Raw genomic sequence first — 20,104 nt, 5'->3', positions numbered from 1 at the left:
TGTGTGGAGGTGGAAGGCAGGTTGGATGGGGAAAACCCACGAAATCTCAGATCTCTGACAGTGCAGATAATCAGGCAGGTGGACTTGTCAGAGTGTCTATTTTACACCCTTCCCCTCTCTCCCTTGTTTCTGTACTGACTCAGATTACAAAAACTCTCCAGAACAAGCTTTTGTGTGTTCGGACAACATGTAGTGCATGAGAAACACATCCTGCCTCAGCTGAGGGCCAGTGGGACCTAAACAATACAAACTGCATCCCCAGACCTACAGTTAGATCAGCTGGTTCACAGAGATTGCAGCAAAGATACCAGCTTCTGCATTAAACCCAGACAATTAGGGCTGAAGCATGCTCTGAGCCAAACTCCTGTAAAAATAGATCCTACAACCAGACAGACGCCGAACCTCTTATGCAAAGTACATTTGCAAAGAGCATTTCCTTCCCACAGGAGCTGCCAGTCCCTGGCAGCTCAAAAGAACAAGCGCAGAGGTGACAAATCTTGTCTCATATCATGACAAAATACACCCAGCAAGTGAGGACTATTTTTTTTTTCAGTGGCGTAACAGCTTTTGATGAAGTTCGGCTTCGGCTCCTTCATGCCAAGCATTCAGAACCAGAAACACTTTTATAGATCTGCTGTGCCTTGATAAAACCAGGCCTTTTTTTTAATTGAACTGTCATCAGTTGGGATCCGCTTTCTTTATCTCACTACACCAACCCTAATGATTCCCTGCAAGGCTTCAGATAAAAAACACACATTCTCCCTCTGCATAGAGAGGGAGGAAAAGAGGCCTCTGACTCACTTTGGGGCTCCCAGAAGACATTCTCTTGCTGGAAAAGATACTTTCCTGGGAAAGGGGGTGGGAATTTACTACAATTAAAGGAATCTTCACCTTTTTACAGCTGACTGCAAGTGGTTTTAACAAATAGTAGAGGTCTCTCTCCTTACTGTCAAATTCACCTTGACCCAAATTTCCCACAATCTTTCCCACAAATTTTGCCAAAAAATTTCCCATAAATATTTCCCACAATTTTTTTTTCCCCATATATTGGTGTTTGCTGAAAATCATAAAATCTCAGAATGGTTTGGACTGGATCCCCTCAAGTCATGAGCAGGGACACTTTCCACTAGACCAGGTTGCTCCAAGCCCCATCCAGTCTGGCCTTAAACACTTCCAGGGATGGAGCATCCACAACTTCTTGGTTCAACCTATGCCAGGGCCTCACCACCCTCACAGGGACAGGGAAAAAGACTGGAAAACTTAAATCAGTGTTCTGCAGGGTCAGTTCTCCACTGTGTGAGAGGTACAACTGCACAGGGCTCATGGCTTGAGTGTCCCAATTTATCAGGGTGGGATAAGCAACAGTGACAGCAAATGGTGAGGGGTCCCCATTTCCTTGCTTGCCCCCACTAATTCAGCACTTGTGAGTTTTCCTGTACATCATTTTGGGTCTCATCACCAGGTACTTGGCAAAACACCTGCAGTGAACTGAGAGATTCAGTTCATTGAGGACTAATAATAGCCAAAATAATGCTCGGTGAGCTCCCTCTCTCCTCTGTGTGGAAGATTGTCAACAAGTTGATTGTCAAGACTTGGGAGCAGTGTATGAGCCAAAAGAATGGATAATAAGCTACCTTGAGGCATAAATGTTTCTGCACAAATAATGGAAGAAAATGAACAACACAGTATTTGCTGAAATGAGCAGTACAACATTATGTGTGAGAATCAGTACCCTTGCTCCACTGAAGTTACAGGGAAATTTTTTTCCTTGCCAAAGGCTGAAAAATCCATGCTCAAAAGCAAACCTCTGCCTGATCCAGGAATAATAACAAAAATCATCTGAAATCAGACCTTGGCTCAGTGTCCCCCTTCTCTGCTCTGCTGGAAATTGTAAAATAACACACAGAAACTGATTAAACACCTTCTATACACCAACTGCAGTGACATAACAAATTACCTGAAACTCATCTTTTATCTGGCTGGAATTGGTCTGTGGATCCAGCCTGCTGATGTTGTAATAGATGGATCTGAACTCACAAACTGGAATGGCCGTGTTGCCACAGAGACATGCCTCCAAAATGGCATCATGGACAAACACATACTGCTCCTGCACAGGAGAGGGGATGAGACGTTAAAATCATATTTAGAATACGGATCATGAAACATCACACTTTCCCCCCCCCTTAAATCATGCCCAATATGCATATTTGGCTCTGTTTCACGCGGAGACAAATTACACAGTGTGCTATGTGACAGCTTTGTGAGCATATTTCATCCATCACTGGATGTGAGGTCTCATGTATTCACTTCAAATTTACAAGTAAAATGGGAAGTTGCCACTCTCAGGAACGTTGGGACAAAATGGGGGTGGGCTGAGGAGGAAATCAGGGTGTAAAGCCTTTCTGTTCATAATTGTGAGGCAATGGTCAGGAATGGGCTTCTGATAACATCAGAGAATCACAGAATTGTTTAGGTTGGAAAAGACCTCTAAGGTCATCAAGTCCAACCATCACCCAGCACTGCCAAGCCCACCACTAAATCATGTCCCCAAGTGCCACATCAACATGTCTGTTAAAGCCCTCCAGGGATGGGGAGACTCCACCACATCTGTCCCTGGACAGTCTGTTCCAGGGCTTGACAATTCTTTGGTGAAGAAATTTTCCCTAATTTTCCACCTAAACCTCCCCTGGCACAACTGTACAGAAACAACTGTCCTAACAGGTCACCTCCATTCATGTCTTCAGAATCCTGGACTCTTGGTATTCTGGGTAAAGCTCTTGCCCTGAAGTAAATATGGAAATTCCAACCAAGTTAACAGCCCTTCTCCATTCCAGGCTATTGTCCTGTCCCTCAGGAGGGGAAGGCATTAAAGGACACACATAAAACTTGTGCAGCAGGAGCACAGTTCCACAGGATCTGTGCAGCTGCCAGACACTACACGATGGAGCAGAGCTTGCTTAATCAGCACCCAGAGCTGGAATCAAGGATGTTTTCTTTGTTTAGCTCCAACTGATGTACACGAGGTACTACTGGAGCCTGCAGTGTGCCTATGAATGAGTCATGAGAGGATTCAGGAGCTCTTTTTTCCTACTATGAGAATAAAATTAATCAGCAATGCGCAGACCTAAACTTTGAAGGTTTGCCCTCCTGTCTGGGAGGCCCCGAGTAGCTGCCAGTGAACGTGATTCGATGCACATCCGGGGGCATGTTCAGCCTCTGAAAGTTCTGCATAACCACAGCACAGAGCACGTGTTGACTTCATGAATTGCTGGGTTGCTGTTGAGCGGAGAAGCTGCCAGAAAAGCAGTACCTTGGAAGGGGAGAGCTGCTGGCACCCACCTCTGTCTGCACCAAGTTGACCCTCTGGGACCGCAGCTCCCGCACGCAGTTGAAAATGTCCACCACGCCCTCGTTCTCTGCCATGTCGAGCATGATGTCAATGGCAATAAAGCAGCCTGTTCTCCCTGCCCCAGCACTGGAAAAGAGAAAACCAGGAGGCTCTGGGTGACCCAGGGAGCACAGAGAGGCAGGGCTCTGTGGAGGAGAAAGTAACAGCAGCACACACAGCGCTGTCTTCTCCTGGGAGCTGCTCCCCCTCCCCGTTGGGTTCATTTTTCTGTGTAGCTAAATCAGCTTAGGATTCAAGGGAATGAGGTGAAATAAAGACTGTTGAAAGGGAAATAGACCTAGGCAGCAGAAAGAAAAGCTCTGTGTTATTCAACAGCAACAAAAAATTGTGTAAATAATCATTATGATTTTACAGGTCTGTTCACTTCACCCCTCTCACCACACAGGATGTGGGAGAGCAGCCTCCAGGTTGCAAAGAGACACAATTCCAGAGATTTTCTTCTGTGAGACTCTTTAAAAGGCATGCACACCTTTACTCCAGTGGGCATGATGAAAGACGTTCACTCTTCCACCTCAAACATTCCTTTTCCCTTTTTAATCCAGAGGAGTTTGGGTCCTGAGGAGGGTGATTTCAAGTCACAGATTGTAAAATCACAGAGAAAGGAGCTCAAGGCTACTCAAACCCTCCAGTTCAGAGCTCCCTGCTGCTCGTGAGAACGGGGCCATCTCCTGCAAAACTGTGTTGTCATCGTGTCCTCCTTCCCTCCCGGGAAATCATCCAAGCTGCTTAGGTGTGAAGGATAGGGAGAGGAGAACGCCTCTTCACACTGCTCCCAAGGAAGGAGGAAAACTCTGCTCAAATCAGGGAAACTTCAGCTGCCTGAAAACTCCAGCAGAGCCAAAAGCGAGGAGATATGAATGACCATAAATTAATGGACCAGATTAATCAACGGCTGAACAGAGAGACGATATTTTTCATTTGCAGAATTTTAATGAATAAGTGGCATTTCCTCTCCCTTTATCTCTCAGCTTTCCAGAAATTTAACAAATAGTTATAACATTTCTATATTTAGAGGATCCTGGCACTTCATAAATATCGAACAGTGATATTATCCAGCCAGGCATCGGTGGGGAGAATTTGGTAATTACCACTTAAAGCAAGTCATTAAAATTCAAAAGCAGATAAATAACACAGAGGAAATGGCATTTATTCATTAAAATGGGAAGGGTGAAAAATCTCTCCTTGCTTTCTTGGTGACAACGAATCAGGTTGAGACACCTTCCAAGGCATGTCATGGCACCAGGGTAGCAAACTCAGACCCCGAGCTCTAAATGAGTCCCTTCTGCCAGCTCCTCAGGCTTGGCTGTATTTGATTATAAAACTGATTAATTGCTTGCTAAAAAAAACCACTAAAAGCAAATAAAACACCCACCCAAACCAAAACTGTTTTAAAAAGATAAGATTTAATTGATTTTCCTTTTTAAAATAGTCGTGGGATGTGCTCTCTCTCTCGCTCTTTCTCAACATACAGTATGGGAATTAGTGGTAATTCCCTGTGGATTGATTAGGGGTGAGATTTTGGGACAGCCAGCCCTGCTCTTCAGGCTTGTACTCCAGCCATGTCTTCTTTAGATCACACATGCTCTGTGCCCTGCAGACATAACTACTGCTACAAACCCAAACTCTGGTTTCATAGCGATGTCTTCCCTCGCACTTGAAGTCACTGAACTCTTCTCATTCACCAGCTGAAAGGCACTGGGCAGGTTTTTAGCCTGACATTCCCATTCCAGCTTCCTGGGCTTTCAGAAAGCCAAGGTGCCCAAGGGCTGGCAGCCAGACTAATATTTCAGATCACAAAATCATCGAATGGTTCGTGTTGGAAGGGACCTTAAAGATCATGTTGTTCCAGCTCCCCTGCTGCAGGCAGGGACACCTTTTACCAGACCAGAGAAGACCTTTGATGCTGGTACAAAGCTGAGCTGCAGCACATGTGGGTACAGAGAAGCAAAGCTGCTTTAAAATTCCTTTTTTGTCGGCATTGTCCCTTCTGCCACACGAGGTTTGTTGAGCTTGGAATGGCTGTCCCAGATATTTACCACTTTCCCAGCTTTGCTATGAGCACTTAACAGAGCACAGGACACCAGGGGGTCTTCTACATTTAAAAGGCCCTCTCTGCCCTACTTCCATCATCTCCAACTCACGCCAGCTTGGCTCCAAAGCTGCCACTTCGGGAAAGGAAAACACATTTCCCTTCGTTTGCTGGCGAGACCCACAAATCATACTCTCCAACAAAGGAGGCGCGGTTGGTTATGGGCAGACAGGAAGAAAAGAGATGGAAAGAGCTGTGGGAGGAGAGGCTCAGGTGGAGGGCTGGCATACCTGCAGTGCACCACGATGGGTCCTGCCTCGGGGGGGTTGAGGAACTTCACCTGGCGCACGAAGCCCAGCAGGCCCGTGGCGTAGCAGGGGACGCCGTGGTCCGGCCAGCTGGTGAAGTGGAACTGCCGAATCTCTCGGATCTCATGGTAGCCTTTCTGAGGAGACAACACAGCCTCTATTTTTCTTCCATCAGGCTGCAATCGGCACATTCTGACCCCTGCTCCCTTCCCTCACACCGAGGGATAACAAACACTGAGCTCTCACTGCACACAGGGACGTGTCCGATCCTGCCTTTTGCCCCCAAAAGTTTTGAGCTGAACTCCAGTCGCCAGTGAAGTGAGCACTGTGAAGGTGGATACCAGCTCCCAGTTCAAACCCAGCTCATTAGGCATGTCCAAGGGTGACCTCAGCCCCAGCACACCATGGCTGTGTTTATCCACCTCCCTCGGTGTCTTTATAAACCACCCAGAAGTTACCCTTAAATACTGTTTGAGGCATTGAAGCAACAGCCTCAGGAATGAACCCCCATGTTCCCAAGACATGGTAGATTTTCTGCAACAAATTCTCAGTTTGAAATACCACTGGCAGGGAAAAGGGCAGAAACTGGTACCCAGCCCCATCACTTGGCTTTTCTGGTGAGATCAAGTTCTTGATAGGTGACAACTGGCACCTCTTGTATATGCCCTGCAAAGGGTAACCCCGAAGTGTTGATCAACTGTGATGTCTTATCATACAGGAAATGTGGGTGAAATCCAGCAGAAGGTCCTCTACCCTGTCAGAGTTTAGCATCAGCACTTCTCACCAACTTCTTCAGTGATTTAATGAAATATGGAGCTGATGTATCAGAAAACTGAAACAGTATTCCCAGTATGGCTGAAGTTCATTTAGCAGGAGTTTTGGAAAAGGTTTAAAACCACTTACTGAGTGTTTGGAAAGTAATTTGGACAGACCTGGAATACTCTGACACTTAGGCTTCCAATTTTTAATTACAAGTAACAAAATCTCCCAAATCATGCCAATTTGGGGATAGTTTTTATACTCTTGCTTTTATTACATTCTCATTTCTGTTCAAAGGGGACTCTACCTGGCATCCAGTTTAACTGGTACCTTTTTTCATCTGCCATTTGCCACTGTGAAACAAGACAGTTATTATTCCTGGCATATCATCAGCTATCTGCTGGCTTTTGGATGCATTTAAACTTCATGCACTGTGGATTCTACTTTTGTGGCTCCATCAAGATGTTCCTGTAAAATCATTTGTCCAAAAATGGAATCTCTGTCAAAAAATTTAGTTTTCTGAAGTGAAACCTGTCCAAATAGTCACAGCTCCCATCTCCAGGAGCATTCTGGATATGTTTCCCAGAGTTCCCATTTCTGAACACAAATGAAGTGCTGCATCAAAATTTCAGCTGCCTGAAGACTTCCTTACCTTTTGGACCGTGAATGTCCGTATGACATACTCTGCCAACGGTTCTGTCTCAATTAATGTGACTTTAATATCTCCATAGACCTCTGTGTCATCTGGCCAGTATCGAACACACTTCACCTGGGGGAAAAAAAAGACAATATTGAGAGGAAGGAGCTCAGCTTGAGTCACAGCTGACCTACATTTTCCTCCACTTTCAAGCTGAAGCCAACGCAAATCGAGCTTTCCTCTGATGCACAGACCTTGTCAAAATTAACTGTATAAATCAGATCAAAATTCCTTTACACCAGATATAGAAGCCACAGGGAGGATTTTTTTTTTTAAATTCGCTCTGTTGTCAATAAAAATGCAAAGGATGCATTTAGCTCTTTTTTTAGATAGTCTTCCTTGAATTTCCATACATATCCTGCCCATAGATCAGACGTACCTGGCAGTCACTGCCACTGCCCCCTCTGAGAAAAGTCTGTGCTCCTGCTCTGTAATTCTGAACTCTCTGTTTAGCCAAAGAATTTCAGTTCATGGGGATTGTGGGATACTTGTAGATACACTAAATTTGTTTGGCTCTGAGCTTTTCCTATAAGATGTGGACACAAACTTGGCATTTTACCAGCTGTGACAGGCCTCAGCTAAGGCTCAAGAAGGAAATCTCCTGAGCAGGTAAACATATCCCAGCTTAGGCAGTTCTGAAAGCCATGTGCAAAACTAACACACTAGAAATAAAAGCCAAGGCTGTGAAGCTCCAGAAGGGATATTTAGGCTAACAAAGACTATCAGGTTATTAAATGCTCTAGCATGAAAGAGTGGAACAGCACCTAAAAGCTGAAGCAATTAGCTGTTGCAAAGCAGGTTTCATGTTCCAGTTCCAGTCATAATTGAAAGGGGTTTATAAATATTAAATATGATTAATGTAGGCTTGTTGTGGGGTTTTGGTTTTTTGTTTTTTACACAGAGGCATTTATTTCAAACTGAACCGTCAGTAAAAGGTAAAATATAATAAATAACAATAAATGAACAGAAGCAGCTGGCATTCAACCATGAGATCTAAGGGAAAGCATATTTGAATTACTAGTGGCTGTGAGTAAACTATAATTTAATTTTTTCTTAGTACCAAAGCAATGGAAAGGGTCAAACATCAGGACAAAAATTTTAAGAACTCCAGTTTCTGGCTGAGAAAGTCTCTAAACCAAAGAGGCAAGAATATTTTGGGGAAAGCCACCCCAGACATGCTGCCTTCTTATCTCCTAAAGTCAAGCCTCCACCTTTTGAGTTACCCATGTTTGCTCCCATTGTGGGCTTTGGAAATTGCCTTGTGCTGACACAAGGACTTCTGGTCCACCTGAGAGAGAACTGGTCCCCCACCAGTTTGGATTGTCATTTAAAGAAGTCCTTTGATAGTTTGAGCACCAGCCTCATGTCCTCACCCATCCAGATTTTTAGAGAAGTATTGAAATCATGTGAAAAAGAGTAATTATTACAGAGGTACATTTTTCCTCCTGTACTGAAAAAGGAAAGAGCTTCTGAGCCTGCATAAATTTGTGTAACTCTGCCAAAGCCCAGACTTACAGCAGGAACATGATCCTTACTAGTCTAGAAGGGAAGCAGTTAAGTATTAGAAACTCCAGCATTTTAGGGTTAAACTCAGAGTGGCCAAATTAATTTCCTTACTACAGGAAGCAAAAAAGGCATTTTGCTGCTGAGCTTGACTGAGCAGCAGCAACATGTTAAACCCAGTGCAGGTCTGGCTTTATACACTGGGAAAGGGGCACCTTACCCTGCCCACTTCCACCAGGTTGGTGACCATGACAACACTTGCAGAGTTTTCTTGCCAAATCATCCTCCAGAAATCCTTCACTGTCTCTTGCATCGGCCCTGGGGCAGGAGAGAAGACAAAAGGACATCTCAAGGCAGTGCAGTGAATGCCAACAGTTCTTTCCAGATGTTCTCTGGCCACTGTCCTGTTCCCACAGGATCCTGCTCTCCCTTTCAGAGCATCCCTCTGTGATTCAGGGTTACAGACAGGAATGGCCTGGAGCTCTGTAAGTGCTCAGAGCCTTTCTCACAGTGGTATTTAAGGGTATTTAAGTGGGTATTTCAGGTTCCAGCATTGTGGCAACAGAGGTGATGGTGGGACTGTAGAGAGTGGAGATGGCTCCAGTAATTGTGTGTAAGTGATGGGACATGGATGCACCCTATAGTGAACCTGTAAGTGAGGCTGGATAGAAATTTGCACCTGATGCACCACTAAAATTCTTCCATTTCACACTTTATATTGATTAATTACGAAGGAGGAAGGAAACATGCAGAAATTAGCCCTTTTCTGAAGTTTTTCCAGAAAAATTTCAGGTTCCAACAGCCAAATAGCCAGTGCTGACAAGAGGTTTATCAGACTAGAGCCTATCTCTGACCTTCTCTCCTTCCTCTTTTCTACAATGGAGGTGAAATCCTTCTACTGACTCAGTTCACACACTCAGCTCATACTCCATCCTCCACACTCTCTGCCTTCCTGCATTCCCTATCTCCATATATCCTCAAACACCAGTTTTATTCTAATATCTTTCTTTACTCTTTCAATAGGGACAAGCCAGCAATGAACCCATAAAGCAGAAAGTAGGAATAAAATAATTTCTGTGATCACCTTTGGGTTAAGAATGCACAAAAATGAGGACAAATAATGGTAGAGGAAGTGGTCATGGCATAAGAGTTGGGCCAGTGATGCAGGCAAACAGCCCCCTGCTGTAAAGATCAGGAGTAGGGAGGTTTGTAATCTAACATGGATAGTCCTAAGTTCCCCAAAACAGGTGATGTCACCCTATAAATACCTCCTCAAACAATTTGAAACAGCAGTGGTTTTACAATTATTTAGACATACAAGAGTGAACTTGCCTTGAGTTGCAATGTAATGGCGAGGCCGGTGGTACCCCTGGAAAAAAAGAAAATACATAAATTCCCGTGGGATCACAGCTCAGGGAAAGCACTGCATGGATTTGATACTCTCCAGGTACCAACTGCTGCACTCTGACAGTGTATAGCTGGTTATTGAATGAATAAAAGGGGGCAACCAGGTTTCCCTGTGAGATTTTAAGTGAGGGTATCTTGCTCAGGCTGAATAATAAGATTTCATTATGCCAAAGAGAAAATTGGAATGGGCATTTTTTAAGCACTTCCTCAAAGAAATGCAAGTCCTGTGATTAACCTGTGGGTAACTCTGAAAGCTGACAGGCAAAACACTGCATCTTCTCGTTTGAAAAAGAATAAAGGTATGAATTTGCCTCTGTGTGAAAATGCTGCCTAAGTGTGTTTTTTATCCCTTAAAGAAACTATTTGAAACATTCACGTTCCTGTGATTTAGGAGCTGCATACAAGAAGTGCATGTTCATTTGATCACTGGGTGTGAAAGGGAGGCTGGTTTTCAAATGCTATTTTATAACACTAAAAAAAAAGCCAGTCTATTTACGTGCCTTCTGCACTACAACTTTGTAAAGTAGTTGGCAAATCTCAGATTCCCACTAATGCTACTGTGAGGGGCTGACACTGATTCCTGCATCCATCATTTAGCCCACATTCCACTTATGTTGGTGGATCTGTCAAACACAGGAAATCTCCATCTGCCCAGATTGGTCAGACAAAATAAACTGGAGACTGAGAACCTTCTCCCTGTCACAACATGATGTGTGTGTAACGTTCAGCTGTCACTCAGAGCAGATCAACAGTCTGTCCCTGTGTCAGAGGCACCAAACTCCTGAGCAGAGTTGAGCAGAGTTGTCACAGGAATGTTTGTCACACTGGGGATGTCCAGGAGCCTTACATCGATGTAATTGGCATTGATGTAGTCAGAGTGAGGGTCCCCATCCAGCAGCTGCAATCTCACTCTTGAGTGATCATCTGAAAGAAGGAAAAGGAAAAAAAAGTGACAGTAACGATAAAGGGGAGTTTCTGAGCGGTTCGTGTGCCGGTTCCTGCAAATGGGTATCACAGAAACACAGAATGGCCTAAGTTGGAAGGATCATCAAAGTCCAGCTCCTGGCCCTGCACAGGACAACCCCAAGAATCCCACCATGTGCCTGGTAATTGAGTAATTCAATATTTACAATAATAAAAAACATCACATGTATCCCTGTTCCTGAAAGCCCTTTATTTTGTGTTTAAGATGTAGTGTTTGGATCCTTAGGTCAGTCATACTCTGTGTTCATTAAATTTGCTGCTGTCACCATAATCCTTACGGAGATTTGAGACAGGTCCCAAATGTTGCCTGGTTTGGAAGTCTTGGGACAGATCTTTGCAGGGTGTATCTCCATTACAAAAGCTATTTTCCCACTAGGAAGTTACAACCTCCCTGGTTTCGTCTGACCTATGGAAACTGAGGCAAGAGCTAAAACTCACAGGACCAGGATAAAAATAAATGGGTCACAACAGAGGTACAGAAGATTAAGGAGGGTAAAATGGCAAATGAAACCCTGCAAACAAGAAATGGGGCAACCCAGAAACCTGAAGGGAAATACAAAAGGAAATCAGAGCAACGTTCCTTTATGCAACCCCCAGAACTCACGGTGGCAAAATGGCATCAAGGCAGTGCTGAAAAAAACAACAGAATTAGAAATGTTCATCTCTTCAAGGAGTTCAAAGTTACTTTAGATAAGGCAATAAACCAGCAGAGATCAATCTTTTCATCTCCCAGCACGCTCCACAGTTCAGACGCGGGAAGGAACTACCCCAGCGGGCAGATTATGTCATGATTTTCCACCAAGGGAATAGTTTGATCTTTCTCTGGAACAGCTGGTGCTGGGCTCTGTCACAGGAGATACTCCTGAGCCAGGCTGCTGATGTGATTTGCTCTGGCAATCCCAGCACTGGCATGGAATTAATTGCAGAACTGCTATCTAAGGGCCAGTTGCTTGGCAAAGGCTCCCGGGTTACAGGGGTCACTGCTGGCCATGCTGTGCTCATTTCTAAATGATTTTTTAAAAGAAGTATAATATCGAGTCCATTAAGTTTATTTCCTCCCTACCAGCTATATAGACCGTAGCTCTGACAGCAAAGCTTTAATGTTCAGCAGCACTTTGCAAAATACAGGCCCAGGCATGATTTACATTCAATTAAAAGGAACCACAGCAATGAAACATAAAAATACGAGGTGTAATTCTGCAGCAACTCAGTCAAAAAGGGTTTTGGTCGTGACTTAATTAAATGTAGAATCAGATAATAATTGTGAAGACAGATGTTTGGGCAGCTCTGAAACCCAAGGCTTGGATATATATTAAATATTCATTCGGTTGTGTAAAGGAACGGTCCTACTCTGTTCATTCTTTGGGTGAGATTTACACACCTCGTTGCTGTGTTTATGAAATCCCCCATTTGCATTCGGAGAAGGTTATGCAGGTGAATCCATCAGAAGCTCTGTTATATTTGTATTAATAAATATAACCTTTGTAGACACAGGGAAGTGGGTACATTTCTCAGAGCGCTGATGTTCCCAATTACCTGCGCTCAAGGCAACTGCACGAGGAGCTGCAGTAAATCATGTGCTCAGACAGACAACAAAAGAATTTATACTTAGAGCAATTCACAAAGACAGACAAAGAGCTGATTAAACTGGACATCTGGATGAAATACAGAAAAAACTCCCGCAGCCAATTTCCCACTTGCAATTCAGGGCAGCAAACGGAGCTTGTTGAGAGTCCCAGGGAACAACAGCAAAGGAAAACAAACCCTGGAGGTGATGGTGGGGAGGAGAAACATTTACTGACTCGATGCCACAAGAGAACAACGTTATGGAAGTGTCAGCTTACTGCAACTAAAAATGAGACCAAAAATGCCCCTCGTGACAAGTGAAAAGAATCCCAGGTTGATTTTTTAAAGTGGGACCGAGACAATGTCTCTGCACAGGGTGCAGCTCAAGTGCTCCGAATAACCCTCGAGGAAGGACCTGCCTCTCTTCATTTAACAGAGACAAACTCCAAAATAAAGTTTCAGCTCTTTGAGCCACTCTTTAGACAGAAACTCAAAGCAGGCAGGATGAATATCTCTGGAGGGAGCTGAGTGGGGAAGACCTGAGAAGCAGAGTGAGAAACTTTAGTCACTTCAGACAATTACAGATAATTATGGATAAAGAAAAGAAGCTCCACAGGTGTAAAAAAGTGTTGTTGGTTTGGGGTTTTTTTAAGCCAAATAAGGGAAAACCCACAAAGGGTGAAGAAATGATCGTTGAAAATTAATGCTATTTATCAAAAAAAAAAAAAAGGAGACATCCAGGTCGAATCACATTTTGGGACCAAATGAGAAATACTTTGCTTTGGGAGGACAGAATTCAAAATATTTCATTGCATATTTTACAAAAATGAGATTAGTTCCTGAGGGAGATTTATTGCTCTTACAAGTGAGAACAGTGCAGCAGGAAAAAAAAAATCTGTGTATATGCTAAGCACACAAAATATTAATGATATCTTAATGGTGTCTTTAACCTTGTTCAGAAGTTTAGGAGCAGAGTCTGGATAAAACTTCATAAAATAACTTACCTTGTAAATCTCTTCTTTCCACAAAAAACTTTGGAACTTGGCTTCTTTTATTTTTTTTTAAGGCAAATTATCATGCTCTTAGCAGTAAAAATCTTAGGGGTTTTTGCCTACAGACTTTAAAGGCCTTTTTAAAGAACAACAAATGTCTTCATTATATCTTCTCCCAATGGTTAAAACTTATTTCTGATTCTGCTTTTTATTCACTGGACTACACCAGACAAGGTGACCATGTATTTGTCACACTGAAACGAAAGGTTCACTCAACTCTTCATTAAATTTATCAGACATCATATCCCCAAGTGCTACAAATGGACTCTAGGAAACTTTAAAAATGGAGGGAGAAACAGGAAAAAAAACCCCCTGCATTCAGGAACCACAAAAAATGGAAATAGGCTTTAACAAACGTATAAATAATTTTATTTCTCCCTGTTTACTATAGTCTGTATGCAAGTTAGCAGAAGTCTAAATTTATATGAAGAGTACTTTGACTGAAAATTGGTCTTAAAACAGATTTCAAAAATGACAAGAATTTCAGTGAAAAGCACTGTGATCCCATTTTAGCACAAAATTGTCACCATTTTAAACTTCTGTCAAAATTCCCATTAGTGATCGTTTGAAATATCATGGCAATTTCTCCCCATCTCATTTTGACACCAGCACTGGATTAATCTCACACAACTTTCGCCATCTAAATATTACTCAGCTCGTCTAAATTGGCTGTCAAGGTTCCCCACAGTCAAGGGAGAAATCCAGACATCTTTTGAAATGACTCAACCCAGTTCTGGTACAAAAGGATGATTTGCCCTCTCAAGGACACTCTGTCCTCCCCTTTTTCCCCCCACTGATCCTGGACTGTGCCTGGAGAGCTGGGTAACAGCAAGGTGGGATAAATCCCATCCTCTCAGGGTCATAAGCCATGGACATTGCACAGACACACAGGAGTTTAGGCACTACAGGAGAAACCATGCAATAAAAATGCTTGGAGGATGAAATATTTCTGTTCTAAATCCAATGCTGATATGTGAGGCCCTGGCACAGGTTGCCCAGAGAAGCTGTGGCTGCCCCTGGATCCCTGCAAGTGTCCAAGGCCAGGTTGGACAGGGCTTGGAGCAACCTGGGCTGGTGGAAGGTGTCCCTGCCCATGGCAGGGGGTGGAATGAGATGAACTTTGAAGTTCCCCTCAACCCAAACCATGCTGTGGTTCTATGTAGGGTTTTAGGGGCACTGCACCTGCATGCCTGCTGAAAGCTCCTTTAATCTCTCTCTCGTTCATCTCTTCCACCACAAAATACTCTGATTCATTCACAGTCTCCCAGCCCAAAGCATATGGCAGTCAGAGCATGAAGGAAATACAGCAAATTTCTCTACTGTCTTTTGTCATCAACTCCATAGTTTTTAGTGGAACACCATAAGACTTTAAACCCAGGGTGGCTCAGTGGGGAAAAGAAAGGGACAGGAAGTGCTCTCCCATAAGCTGAAGCAAAACACAATCCCATGTCTTTGCATCCTCAGCTCTCATTTGAGAGTTTTTTACTCCCCTATAATGTAATGGCTCTAAATCTGAACAAGATGGGGAGAAATAAAACAGTACCAAAGGTCCCATATAGCTTCTGAGTATTTTCTCTTCTATGGAATAGATTCAGCTCAACCCACAAAAGCTCAACATCCCTCCACTAACAACCACTTTCTGATGCTCTTTGAAGGCCTCAATATCTAGGCCCTAGAGCCTAGAGATTTAAATCATTTTGGTCAGCACATAGATGGATCCACAGCCTACCCTTGCCCCCTAAAGACAAACTTTGCATCTCCACAGCTGTCTTTGTTTTACAGCTTTTATAACCCCAGTGCAGGAGCAAAGCTCGAGGACTCAGTTGATATAATAAAAGGTTTGAGCAGGGCAGCTTCCTCCAGCATGGTAAGTCTGGGCCATTGCAGTGCATCTTCCCACCATCCACAGTGGATTTCTGTGGGCATACAGACCCCAGATCCACTGCTCAGCTTTTCTACTTTTCCAAAAACATACTGCTGTTGTGGAAGAAAACCCTGGAAATCTGGAATTTAAAGTATGGTGGAGTTTAGAGTTCTCTTGCCTCTCCTCTCCATGAGCAGATTAGCTCCTAGATTGGTTTGCAAATGAAGAAGAGGTGTTGGGGCTGACAGCACGATGTGGGTTTTCAGAGAGAGGCAGGATGTTAATCCAGCCCTGGGAGAGCAGTGAGCTGAGTAAAACAGTCCTGTAACTGTGCTATTACTCAGAAGGCCAGAAAGACAAGATCTAATCTGCTGTGATTCACTGAGCAGTGCTACTTATTGCAAGGGCTTACAAACCCCCATTTTAACACAAGTCTCTGAAGCAGTTACAGAAGTTAGATCAAAACCTGGCTTTTCAGTTCACTCTCCATAAGGCAGGGGATACCCTGTTCTAGGAGTGATAAAACAGCACTGGTGGTTAAATAAATAATGTTAATTGCTATCTGCAGCCTTTTACCAAATCAACTGGCAGGAGCAACCAGTGCCTGCTCTGAGTTTCCCCAGCCATTACAATTCTAGCACAACTAAGCAGCTCAGGGTGTCACCACGTTCCCCCTCCTCTGCTCAGGCTTTGGCACAGCTTGTACCCACCAGAGCACAATTCATTTGCTGGACATGCCTAGAAGGAACCCCTTTCCTGCTACTCTGAGCTCTGGGATCCTGTCACTGCCTTTACTCAGGGAAATTGCCCCGTGCTGCCCATCAGTGGGGTCTGACACCGCTGTAATTTCCCAATGGTTTTACAAAATGATGGATGTTATGCTCCTTCCTTAGGCATCCTCCCTTCATCTTCTCAGACCTCCTCAACAGAAGCAAGGACTTCACTCCATTTTATCACTATTGCACATTACTAAATTCTCTTTGCTGTGTTTTAGAAGAGCTGTTGTCTCCTCCTCAAACTCTTTGTTCTGATATTTGAAGTGAAGAAAACCCACTCAGCTTTGTTATTCACCTTCAGCTTGCCTCCATCCTTCCTCTTTCACTTTGCTTTCCTTATCTGTGCCTTTCCACCCTCTAAACCCCATTCTGAAATCTTTCCCAACAGCCCTTCCCACTTGAGCTTCTTTTCTGACACTTTATCCTGTGCAGACACTTCTTCCTTAGCTCTGATTACATTTTGCATTCCCTTATTCAGGTTCATCACCTCCTATCTGCTCTGTTCCTCTATTTATATTTATAGCTAAAAGGCTCACATCACTCTTTGTTAGACAACAATTCATCTCTGTGAGCACCTTCCCTTTAGATAACAGACCCTTTATCTTCCTGGATTTTGCTTCCTAACTTCTCACTTTTCACTTGGAAGTTCAACGTTTTCTTTGTGACCACCTTCAACCTAAATAGGATGGTGGCTGTTGCACATGGTGTGGCCTCTTTTCACCTCCACTTTTAAATTATGCCAAGTGCTTCCTCAGAATCACACAGAGAAACAAAGTTTTTCACATTTCCCTCCTTATATCACACGATGGCACTTCCACCTTCAATCCAGTGTTTGCATGGATGATTCATCTGCCTTAGACTCATTTAATCTCAGTTAATTGTACAGACAGGTAAATTGGGCCTCTGGCTGGAGGTGTCTCTCTTTGCCACAGGAAGCTCCCAGCGAGGTGGAGCTTTCAGGCAGCTGAAGTTAAGGGAGGCAATTTTCATGCTAATTGTAATGTTCCAGTGCTGTCACTTCCATTTTCCACAGGGAGACAAAAAGACTGATGGCCTTGGTGACCTGCTCACAACCAGTGCAAAGCCAACAGCAGAAGTGGGATCAGATCAGGGCTCACAAACTTCTGATCTTCGTTTTCAGATTTCTGCATCTTTGCCACAGGGGCTCTGAACCGAGCTGTTCTGTGCCAGTCCCCCCCTCAAAGTGCCACATGAATAATTTCTTTCAAGTCTTAAAAGAGAGGAGATGATCTTTCTTTGCAATCTAGGTTTAGTTTGGTTTTTTTGTTTGTTTTTTTTTTTTTTTAAATTCTTTGGTAAAGTCTATTTGTTCTACAGGAAATATATATTTAACCCAAGAAAAAAAATGCAGTGCAAAATATATCCCTCAGCATGACTTAATTTTGCTTTTATAGTATACTATAGATTTATCCAGTCATGAAAATCTATAGCACATTCATTTATATTCTTATTTCTTGTTCTGATGGTCTCAAGCTTGGCTTCTCCAACTTGATGCTGCTCAGCAGCCCTTGAAAAGAATTACTTTTCACACCTCCTCCCTGCAGTCATAAGGAATAATGAAACACTGGGATGAGCTGCCTGGGGAGCCTGTGGAAAGTTTAGCCTTGGAGATCAACTTTGGAAGAGGCTTCAGAAATATCTGATAAAAATAAGAGAGATGAATCTAATCCCGACTTGGAGAATAAAGCTGACCCAAGTGGCTTTATGGAGTCCTCCCCTGCCCTGTGTTTCTGCAATGTATCAATATTCCAGTAACATCAACGATAAATGATCACTGAAAGAAGTAAACTAAGAGGTTTCAGTGCATTTTCAGCTGCCTTATTGTGATTCTGAGACAGAAGCTGAGCTTGTCCCACCCATCAAACCAGCTCTCTGGGGACAAGCAGCGACTGCTCCACTGGTTCCTCACCACAAGGAAGGAGAAAATCTGATCTCTGAGACAGATTTAAAAATCTGATCTACCTGCAGCTCCTTTTGTGCTCCCTCGTGTGGCACTGAAAGCTCTGGGATATGAAGTAAAAATGGACAGAAAATGGGCATTGTCACATACTGTGAGAATCTCACAAAATTACAAACATGAAGCACAAAGCAAGGCTGATATAAGATGGGTAAAACCCCCACAAAGCCATGCAATGATGTTATGTAAAATAATTATAACCCCCCCCATAAAACAAACCCAAACGTGTTAGCCTGCAACAAATGGACTGAGCTCCTGAACGCTCAGCACTGGAAACCAGATTGCACTGAGCTCCTCAAACACACTCTTTCCCACAGCATGCACATAAAATCTCCCAGGAAGCTCAGTTTAATGTGAATTTACACCTACAGGAGATTATGTTCCCGTATCTGTTCTTATTGCGGTTTTCATCCTCCTTGGCCGTGTCCCAGGACGCCGTTTGCCCCTCGGGGAGTGCCTGCAAAACAAACAACAGTGGGCTGTTTATAAAGAGCTGCCCAAGGCCTTCAGGTGGGTGAAGAGGCCTGAGCAGGACAAAAATAAAGGCGCTGAATAATTCAGCAGCTGACCAAGCAAAAGGCTCTTTGAGGAAAGGGCTTCTCCACTAATGCGAAATGTGCAGACCAATTTGCATCTCTTGGCTTCTGCCAGCCAAGAACAGTTTTCCTCCTGCTACTTCTCATCTAAAAGGGTCAGGGGAATTTGTTTACAGCCACAGGGTAACCTCATTTTCCCCTGTAGAACAAGGCTGGTGGAGATCTCAGGTAAGTACACCTCTGAGAGAAGCCAGAGGGCTGAAACGCAGCGCTCAGCCTTTCGTATTGAAGTTGAAAATAGATACAGTGGTTTCACCAATTTCTGTGTTAATAATGGGTGATGCAATACAATCCACTAGCTGGTTTTCTCTGAGGAAAAATAAAGCAGCTCAGGGGTTTTAGGTCATGTGTAAGGAAGAGGGGCAAAAGCAGGTGAAACACGCCCATGAAGTAGGAAAATAAACAGCCATTTTCCTAAAATCTGCTCTTTCAGTTGAGGAAGGATGGGGTAGGGGACACTGGCAGCACTCAGTGCTACCCTACCTACAGCTTGGCCCTACAACTGCTCTGAACACACTGGAATGAGCCACTTCCCCCTTGAGACATGTCCAGGGAGGAATTTAAGGCAGAGCCTGGAAAGCAGCAGTTGGCATGGGATGGATGGTGGCTGGAAGACAGCCCTGGGTGAGAAGAACAGCTCCCCCTGAACTGCCTCAATAGTTCAGCCTCCTCCAAGATGTACTCCCTAACAAGATTCTACATCACCAAAACCAACATTATGAATTGTATTATTTCTGCTCCCCGGGGAATTACGGGGGTTTTATACCCCAATCATCGTAAAATCATATCTGCCTCAGCTAGCAGCTGTGCTAGGAAATGAATTTATATTCATCTTCACAAGCCATCCAGGTCTATTATGTGCCTGAATGCAATAGCAGAGAGACACAATTAGGATCTACAACACTGACATTACAATTAAACTTAATATGAGCAAACCCCTGGCAGAGCAGATCGCTGTGAATGTCCCCCAAAGGGATCCAGGACAGCAAATGTCAGGCACTGCAGCACTGCCAGGAGCACTGCTGACAAAACCAGGGACAGCCAGTTCCCATTCAAAAACCCAGGAGAAAGAGTAATAACTCTGTAATTGGGGAGGGCTTTGATCACACATAGATTTCCTTTGCAGACAGTTGTTTCCAAATAGCAGCTCATCTCCTGAGGAAAAACACCCGACCA

The 20,104-nt window shown here is 43.8% G+C and overlaps 1 protein-coding gene across 13 annotated transcripts in view; it reads right to left on the bottom strand.

Annotated features, from left to right (window-relative positions):
- PTPRT (protein tyrosine phosphatase receptor type T) overlaps positions 1-20,104 on the bottom strand; it is a 448,309-nt gene that overhangs the window by 14,261 nt on the left and 413,944 nt on the right. For 12 of the 13 annotated variants that reach the window (XM_032704671.1, XM_032704675.1, XM_032704673.1 and 9 more), the window contains 8 exons: positions 18,702-18,789; positions 10,960-11,036; positions 10,038-10,074; positions 8,926-9,023; positions 7,158-7,274; positions 5,729-5,883; positions 3,340-3,475; positions 1,958-2,107 (listed from right to left, as the gene is read on the bottom strand). In XM_032704671.1, the coding sequence (XP_032560562.1) occupies positions 1,958-2,107; positions 3,340-3,475; positions 5,729-5,883; positions 7,158-7,274; positions 8,926-9,023; positions 10,038-10,074; positions 10,960-11,036; positions 18,702-18,789 (858 nt within the window). The remainder of the gene's footprint in view (positions 1-1,957; positions 2,108-3,339; positions 3,476-5,728; positions 5,884-7,157; positions 7,275-8,925; positions 9,024-10,037; positions 10,075-10,959; positions 11,037-18,701; positions 18,790-20,104) is intronic. The other variant, XM_032704672.1, reaches the window with a different exon arrangement.

Source organism: Chiroxiphia lanceolata, chromosome 17 (genome assembly GCF_009829145.1).
Source record: "Chiroxiphia lanceolata isolate bChiLan1 chromosome 17, bChiLan1.pri, whole genome shotgun sequence".
In the NCBI taxonomy this organism is placed as follows: Eukaryota; Metazoa; Chordata; class Aves; order Passeriformes; family Pipridae; genus Chiroxiphia; species Chiroxiphia lanceolata.
This window is presented reverse-complemented; position numbering and strand designations above follow the sequence as displayed.